General features: G+C 38.2%; 1 protein-coding gene across 1 annotated transcript; it reads left to right on the top strand.

Annotated features, from left to right (window-relative positions):
- The first annotated feature begins 376 nt into the window (after positions 1–376).
- Positions 377–2,518, top strand: LOC140244360 (uncharacterized). Its single transcript, XM_072324002.1, has one exon. The coding sequence runs from the start codon at positions 377–379 to the stop codon at positions 2,516–2,518; it is 2,142 nt and encodes a 713-aa protein (XP_072180103.1).
- The last annotated feature ends 6,346 nt before the right edge of the window (positions 2,519–8,864 follow it).

Genomic DNA, 8,864 nt, shown 5'->3' with positions numbered 1-8,864 from the left:
AACGACACAGAAAGAACAGTATGGGTAGGGAGTTATAGGGGAGATGTCCCGCCACGTTCAGTCTATATTGGAGAGGAGGGGGGGGGGCTCATCCCCTGCACGCCCCCAGTAACTCCTCCGATAAGTCATTGGCCTATAAATAAACCTCGCTGGTTATTACATAGAGCTACGGATGTCATGCCAATGATAGCCGGGCCAGCTTGTCCCAGACTCGTCAAGCAAACGGTGCCCAAACACACTTGATGTATCGAGTCTGCTGCCGTCAAAGTCGTAACAACATTCATTCTTACGCCATCGACGAGTTCAGAACATTCACAAGCGAGCGATCGGATTTCTCCCCATGTGGAAGGAGAGTTAATCGTGTCATTCAGCAATCATGGCGTCAATGAACTCCCTCCTAGATTCAGTTGTTTCCGACGAGGTGGAGTGTGCTATCTGCCTCCAAAGGTTAGATACTCCTCGTATTCTGGCGTGTCTCCATAGTTTCTGTGAGAAGTGTTTGGAGAAGTGTGCACGAAGCCGAAAGGACGATTCTGGACAACAATTGCTGAAGTGCGCCCTGTGCAAAGAGCTCACTGTACTACCTGAGAATGGCGTGCGTGGATTACGACTTGACTTCAGGGCGACGCGACTCGTCGAGGCACTCACGGAGAACGAGATACGGGAGAGGAAGTTGGCGAGTTCGGCCCACCAGTGTGAAGCCTGTGGCTACGCTCACTCGTCCGAGGACGTCCCAGAAGATAACCCATTCACCTACTGCCGAGAATGTTGTCAGATTCTCTGTCAGCGATGCTCTTCTGCCCACGCGGGACTTCGGATGACGCAGAATCACACCGTAGCCAAAATCTCAGACTTGCTAAATGGAAGGGTCACTATTCAGAGTAAAGATCATTCCGTTCTGTGCCCAAAACATGCCGATGAGAAGCTGAAAATATTTTGCGTGACCTGCCTGGAACCCATTTGTCATGATTGCACGCTCATCGACCACAGCCGAGAGCGGGGACACCAGTTACAGTTCCTCAAAGACTTCGTCCCAATAATTCGCGAGGAGCTAAGCTCAAGACGCGGAGAGGTTACCGAAAAGTCCGAGGAATTCGCAAAATTTCTCAGCTTACTTGACCAACTGGAATCACACATCATTGACCACAGTAAGAAAACTAGCAAAAGCATACAAAGTGCCGTTGAGGAGTACAATACACGAGTCGAGGAGTTTCACTACCAGGTAGAGCGGGAAGGGTGTGACTACCTGGAAGAAAAGAACAAGCAGCTCCTTCAGTTGAGACGGAAAACCGAGAACATGAAGGCGTTAGCTGAGAAGAGTTTACTGATGACTCAGCAAGTGTTGGAAAATGAACATGATCTTGTAGGAATGGCTTCCATGTACAAGAGCTTGCGGGAAGCTATGGACAGGGCAATAGCGGAGAAACCGGACGAGCAGAAGCTGAGAAGCATCAAGAAATCTGTAGACCGTTTACATTATCACGTAACACCCTTAGAGGCTAACGTTGGGAAGATCGTTGTAGGATGTAACTGCAGAGAAAGAGGAACTGTTAGTATTTCTTGTAAAAATGGGCCAAAAGATTTGCAGTTTACGAGAGATGGGCGCCTTGCTGCCGTGGTACAGGGCGAGTGTATTGGTGGCAGGATGGAGACTGTGTATGTAAAAACTGGTACCGAAACACACTACAAGATGGAAAGGGACACTAGCAAGCGGTATGATACGTATTACAGTAGCAGAAGCAGTGCGAACTATAACTACACCCCTATAGTTTGTGATACTTATGAATCTAAAGAAGTGAAATGTCCTGCTGTCTTTGCATCTATAAAGGTAACCGCAACGGGCATTCCTGGATGTAGCACTTTTGGCTGGAATCGCTGGTTGCCAACATTGCAGTACGACAGCATCAGGTGTTTCTCTACTCTTTCCGGTCATCGATTCGTTCTTGCTACCACTGACGCCAAATTGCATCTCTTAGCAGAGAACCTGACAGAAATATCGGGAGCACTTCCGGTGAAGAGAAGCATATCTGGTCTGGCTACGGACGGCGAGGACATAATTTACGCATCGGACAGAGATTATCGACGAGTTTTCGTCCTTCGAGCTGATGGTAGCGTGCAGCGTACAATTCAAACTGGTGATCTGTCACCGACTGGGGTAGCGGTGTCGCACGCGAGGCCGAGTTACGTTGTCATTTCCCACGAACCCGCCACTGCGAGCGTTCTCGACTTCAACGGAAACGTCATTTGCTCCATCCACGATGACGAGTGGAAGAAGGCGGTGGTAGGCTGCGATGTCCACGGGCTCGTCTGCGTGCTATGGGCCGACGGAAACGGCAAAAAGACGCTGCAGAGGTTTACCTTTCAAGGAGCGAATGTCGACACGCTAGTCGAAAAGGAAAACCACAGCTTGAACGACCTTGTGTTGGCTGTGTCGCCAACGGGCATGTTTTCAGCAGCCGTCTTGATGACAACTGGTGTCGAGGGAAAGATTACGACAATCTCGCCTCGAAATAAATGATCTTGTTATCACAACGGGCTTTTTTTTCTAGTTTTGCTTGATTTAGGTATACCTATCGTTTTGCCAGATTCTCACAGATTTGTATGTCTCATGTATTAGAACTGCTTATTTAGTGGTACAGGTAAATAATAACATCATAATACAGAACAGTGTTTCATACCTCATTAGCAGTTTTCAGATGAACATTACTCATTCATGGCTCATAAGCTGATACGTGATTTTATTTTCAATTAACCTATTACATCATGAATAGAAAGTTTGTAGAGAATGAATAAAGGGGTTGTATAATGAATTGCTGGATTTTCAAGTGTGATTCTTTTGCGAAACATGTTCTGCAAAGGCAACTTGATATGGAAAACTTTATCAAAACATGCAAGAGTAAAAAGATACTGAGTATGAAGAACTTTCTGTAATGGGTAATGAAGTTTGAATTAATTTGCTGATTCTCCTTACACAGAAAATGCATGAAAGTTTCTGCTACCCCCCCCCCCCCAAAAAAAAAAAGCAACAACAAGAATCGTGAACTCGATAGATGATTCTGATTTTTGCTTATCTCATGATGATGCATTCAAATTGCTCCATATAATATAATTATGTAGACATTTCCAAACAGTCCAGCACTATGTCATTACCATGGACCAATATTCTTCGGAACTGTTTTGTTGTAAACTTGAATTCAACTGAAAAACAAAACACACACAAAAATTACCATTATACGTTATCGTTTCCCCCTCCAACCAGTCTAACTTTAGATTGACACCATGTTTCTTTGTTCTTTTTCTTAACAATTCGACATAGGATGAAGCCAGGGTGTCGTTATGGTCAGTCTTGTAATAGAGGAAGCAAGTTTAGCACCTCAAAGTTTGTATATAAAGAAAGGAAAAAAATATCGAAAAAGACAGAACTGTGACGAATCCCCAGCTTCTAGCGCCTACACTGGTTATCAGATCGATTTTGTTGAATCGGCATTCCCTGTGTTGTTACTGTAATAGTACATGCATGTATTGGAGAAGACCACACGCAGATTCAGCAGCCACGTATTACGTGACTATGAAGATGAGTTAGCAATTTTCATTGTGAAACTTCTAAAATTGTAATGTTCGGAGTTCATGCTATGCCTGTGTGAAATAACATGTAATGATAGTGCGTACTGAGGAGGCATGTAATCTTTCCATACTTTCATTTTTAAGGAAGTTCTTCTGAAGTTCATATTTTTTATTCAACCTGTGCTTTTCGCCATCAGAGTTTCCTAGTGTAGATTTACCGCAACTGGAAGAAATTGCCCTCCTACGTGATGCCTGTTATAGCTACAGGGTGGCTGTTACAAGTGCCAACCGGTATTGCTACTGTATAATTTGTCCACTTTGTCCACATTGCTGCTCTCCATCCAGGAGCATTTGTATTTGGTAGGATGAGAATTTTTATGATTGGTGATCAGAGAAGTTCGGTGCTCTTCTGGTAGCGGCGAATCTCACGAAGTGCGACTGTGCCGGGCCTATAGCGATGAGGTTTCTCCACCCCTCCGGTGGCGGAAATATTTTTTCTATGTTACATTTAAACGTCAGGAGTATCAATAAGCATTTTGATGAATTACAGATATTATTAGATAATCAAAATAAACAACAAATTTCAGTTATAGGTTTAACTGAGACATGGTTATCATCTGATATTAATTTACCGTATGCAATAAATGGTTATAATTTAATAGTTAATAATAGATTGAATAGGACGGGTGGTGGGGTAGCGTTTTATTTGTCTCATGAATTTGATTACAACGTTTGCGATGAGTTAAATTCAATGAATGATATTATAGAATCTTTATTTGTGGAAATATCTGTTCCACAAAGTAAGAATATTATAATTGGTATTGTTTACAGACCCCCTAGTTCTAATCCTAATGATTTTTTGAATTGTATTACAAATGTGTTAAAGAGTCCCCTTTTTGTTAATAAAAATGTTTTTGTAATGGGTGATTTTAATATTGATTTGATAAAAAATGATATCATGTCACAAGAGTTTTTTGAAATACTTTTATCAGCCTCATTTTTGCCTTTAATCTCGAAACCCACACGTGTTACAAATCATTCCGCCACCCTCCTTGATAATATTTTTGGTAATTTATTACAATTTTTAGATTCTTCTATAATTTTATCCGATATGACTGATCATTTCCCAGTTATGGCTTGGTTTAATCTTAAGCATGCGGTTAATAAGTTTCATGTTCCTCCAACTAGACGAAGAGCCACACAAAAAAATTTAGCTAGCCTTGGTGTTAGCTTAGAAAGAGTTGATTGGTCTGGTGTTTGTGATAATGATGATGTTAATGTATTATGTGATAATTTTTTAGAGATAATTAATAGAAATTTAGATGAATATATTCCTAAAATAAAAGATAAGTTAGTTAATTATAAAACATCCCCTAAGCTTCCATGGATTTCTAAATCCCTTTTGCGTTCTGTGAATAGGAAAAATAGGTTATATTATAAATATAAAATGAAAAAAACTGAAGAGTCAAAAAGGAAATATACATCGTATAAAAATGTTTTAACTAAAGTTATACGATTTGAAAAGAGGAAATATTATGCGATTCAGTTAGAAAAATATAAACATGATATGAAGAATACATGGAAGGTATTGAAACAGGCCATGACTGTATCAAAAAAGAAATTAAGTATTACAAAAATTCGATTCGATGATAGAATTTTTGAAGATTCTGGTGATATGGCAAATATTTTTAATTCTTATTTTTCAATGATTGGAGAGAATTTGGCGAAAGAAGTACCACCGTCTAATACACATTTTTCACATTTTTTAGGTGAATCTAATTCTAGTTCTATTTTTTTCGTTCCAACTACGAAACATGAAATAATGGATATTGTTACTGGAATGAATAACAAACGCAGTGCGGGTTATGATGACATAAGTAATTTCATTTTAAAGGGTATTATATCTTCAATTGTGGACCCACTTGTACATATTTTCAATAAATCTATGTTATATGGCGTTTTTCCTGATCAAATGAAAATTGCTAAGGTTGTCCCTTTATTTAAAAAAGGAGATGATCTTGATGTCAGCAATTATAGACCCATTTCTTTACTTTCATCCTTATCTAAAATTTTAGAAAAATTAATATTTAAAAGAACAATTAATTTTCTTAACTCTCATAATGTTTTTGTAAACTCTCAATTTGGGTTTCGTCGGAAACACAGCACTATTCACGCTCTATTGAAGTTTATTGATAATGCCGCGCATACGATAGATAATCATTCACATCTTGTTGGTATCTTCCTGGACTTCTCCAAGGCCTTCGATACAATTAATCATGACATTTTATTTCATAAATTGTCACATTATGGCATAAGGGGGAAGGCCTTGGAGTGGTTCAGGAGTTACCTGCAAAACCGAAAACAATATGTATCTCTGAACGAGAATAACTAAAGTTTCAAATTTATTAAATATGGCGTCCCTCAGGGTAGTATATTAGGTCCTTTACTTTTTATTGTTTACATCAATGATTTTTTGCAGGTCATCTGATACACTCTCATTTATACTTTTTGCTGATGACTCAAATGTTTTCTTTTCCCATCAAGACCCAGTTACTTTAATTGACACCGTCAACTCTGAATTGAAAAAAGTGACTCAATGGATAAGAGCTAATAAATTATCACTTAATCTCCAGAAAACTAAGTATATGCTTTTTAGTAAATCCATAGAAACATTAAGCACAGATCTTATTTTTGATGGTACTCAATTAGAACGTGTATCCCACATAAAATTCCTTGGTATTACAGTGGATGATAAGCTTTCGTGGAGGCCTCATATTATCAACATAAGTAAAATAATTTCACGAAATATTGGTATTATCAACAGACTTAAGTTTCACATTCCATCGTCGTCTTTGTTAACGTTGTATTTTTCTTTAATATTACCTTATCTTAATTACGGAATTTTAGCATGGGGTAGCGCCCATCAAACTTTATTAGATAAATTATTATTATTATTACAAAAGAAAGTACTTTGTATTATTTGTGGGGTTTCGCCACGTTCTCATTCAGATTCATTGTTCATTGAATATAAGATTTTAAAAATTAAAGATTTGTTTCTTTTTCAACTTGGCCAGTTCATGTTCAATTATAACACAAATGCTCTTCCCAATATTTTTAATTCAATGTTTCCACGAAATCAATCTTTTCATGATTATCCTACTAGGAGCTCTAATGAGTTTCACTTACCCCTTTTGAGAACCTTATTAGCTCAGAACACATTTATATACATCGGCCCTAAATTTTGGAATTCATTAGGTCCTGAAATAAAAAATTCTTAATCGTTATACATTTTTAAGCGTAATTTGAAATCTTTTTTGTTAAATTCTAGCTAAGATATTTATTTTCATTATCTATACAGGTTACAGCAAACATGAGGGTCATCATCGGTTATTTAATTCATTATTACGCAGTGAAAAACGGCATTACTAGGCAATGAAATACGGCATGTTATTTGCATAATTTCTACACAGCTGCGTGCAGTCACCAGCTGTTCGAAGCACCTCATCAATTCTCTCTTCCGTTTCTCTTGTTCAGCGTGTAGGCATTCTCTATCTTTCCTCTCCCTCCCTCTCCCTCCCCCCTTCTCTCTCATTTCTCTCTCTCTCTCTCTCTCTCTCTCTCTTTCTTCCTTTCCCTTTCTTCCACTAATTCTGTTTTTGTCCCATTCCGTTCGATTGTATCTCCTTAGTTTAGTTATGCCATGTTGTTGTGCATATGTGTAATGTATTTGTAATTGTATGTGTATTTTTGGAAGAAATTCTTGAGTGGTCCACAATCTACAAGCACTGCTTTTTAGTGGACCTCTCAGTTCTCTTTTTTTTTTCTCCTCAAAATATAACTTTGTATTTTCCCGTATGTATACATGATTCATCTCTATTAGTTTGTTGGATATCGTTAATCCTTCGCACTTTGTACTGTATACATGCTTATGATGGATTTTCTGATTTACCTCGTGTTATGTTTTGTTGGAAAGAAAATGAGAATGAAATAAAATGAATTGAAAAGGGATTGTACAGTTATGGTTGAGACCTAATTTCAAGTTTCTAACATTTTTTGGTGAGATAATGAGAAACCTCTTATAAGATGTGAAAGAGCATGTAAGTCAATGAGGAGTTCAACGTTTATTTGATGAGAATTCAGTGGTTTTGAGGTGGCTGATATATCAAGGAAGAGCGATTCTAATAAAGTGTGGGACCCACACGATATTACGATCGCTTTGTTTTACTTTGTTTGTTTGTTTGTTTGTTTTTTGTTTTTGTTTTTTTTTTGATGTTTCAGTCGTTCCGAACCCGATTTTCGTCGGATAAACTTTGAATTCCTCTTAAAATGGTATGTTCTGTACTATATCATAAATGTTTTCTTGGTATCTCGCAAAAAGTTAAAAACCCAATTCTCATCTCCACCAAAACTGTACTATCCCTTTAAGAGTAGGTATAAAATTGCAGATGTTGACTTAGAAGACTGCCAAAATATAAATAAAAGGATCATCAGCATGTGCGCGCCTGTAAAATGGTGACTGGCTGGAATGCTCCCTAGGGATTGGAGAGCGAGCACTGTATACTGAGGAAATAATAGCGAGATTTAGATATTATTATTAATATTATTGTTATTACCATTATTATCGTTATTATTATTACTACTACTAAAATGCTACTACTACTACTACTATTCTACTACTACCATTATTATTATTATTATTATTATTATTATTATTATTTAATAGTAGTAGTAGTATACTAGTATACATGAGTGATTGTCAAACATGTTGGTTCGAATACATTATTATGATCACGAACCCTTGGACTACCTGAAATCTTTTCATCCTATCCCTTTCCATCATCCAGTAAACATTTCCGATCTCTTTCCAAAGCTGAGACCATGGAGCAAATTGCTGCTCTACCTATATGATATAGGTACTTTTGTACAGAGACTGTATATTATACGGTCTCTGAATTACGTTTCAATAGTTGAAACAATGGGTTTACGCAAAATACAGCACTTCGCGTTTATCCATGACTTGTATAGGAAACACGCGCATTACTTCACTCTTAAAACATCCGAGTCAGAACTGACCCGGAACTGGGTCCGTTGGGGTCACACACCGTTCCGGGTCGCGATTTTTTTTTCCGTAACCCTAACGCGTCGAAATTGCCAATTGTGGCACTTGAGCAAAGACTATCAGTGTAATAGTTGGTTGCGATACTTGTGTTGCTTTCTTGTATACAGTACGTGTACCATGGTCGTCTGCTAACCACAGAATCAGATTAGAATGTGAGAATGGCACGCCGCCTTGTGAACTG

The sequence above is a fragment of the Diadema setosum genome, chromosome 21, assembly GCF_964275005.1.
Source record: "Diadema setosum chromosome 21, eeDiaSeto1, whole genome shotgun sequence".
NCBI lineage: Eukaryota > Metazoa > Echinodermata > Echinoidea > Diadematoida > Diadematidae > Diadema > Diadema setosum.
The sequence above is the reverse complement of the archived record's forward strand: the minus strand, read 5'-3'. Positions and strand labels throughout refer to the sequence as shown.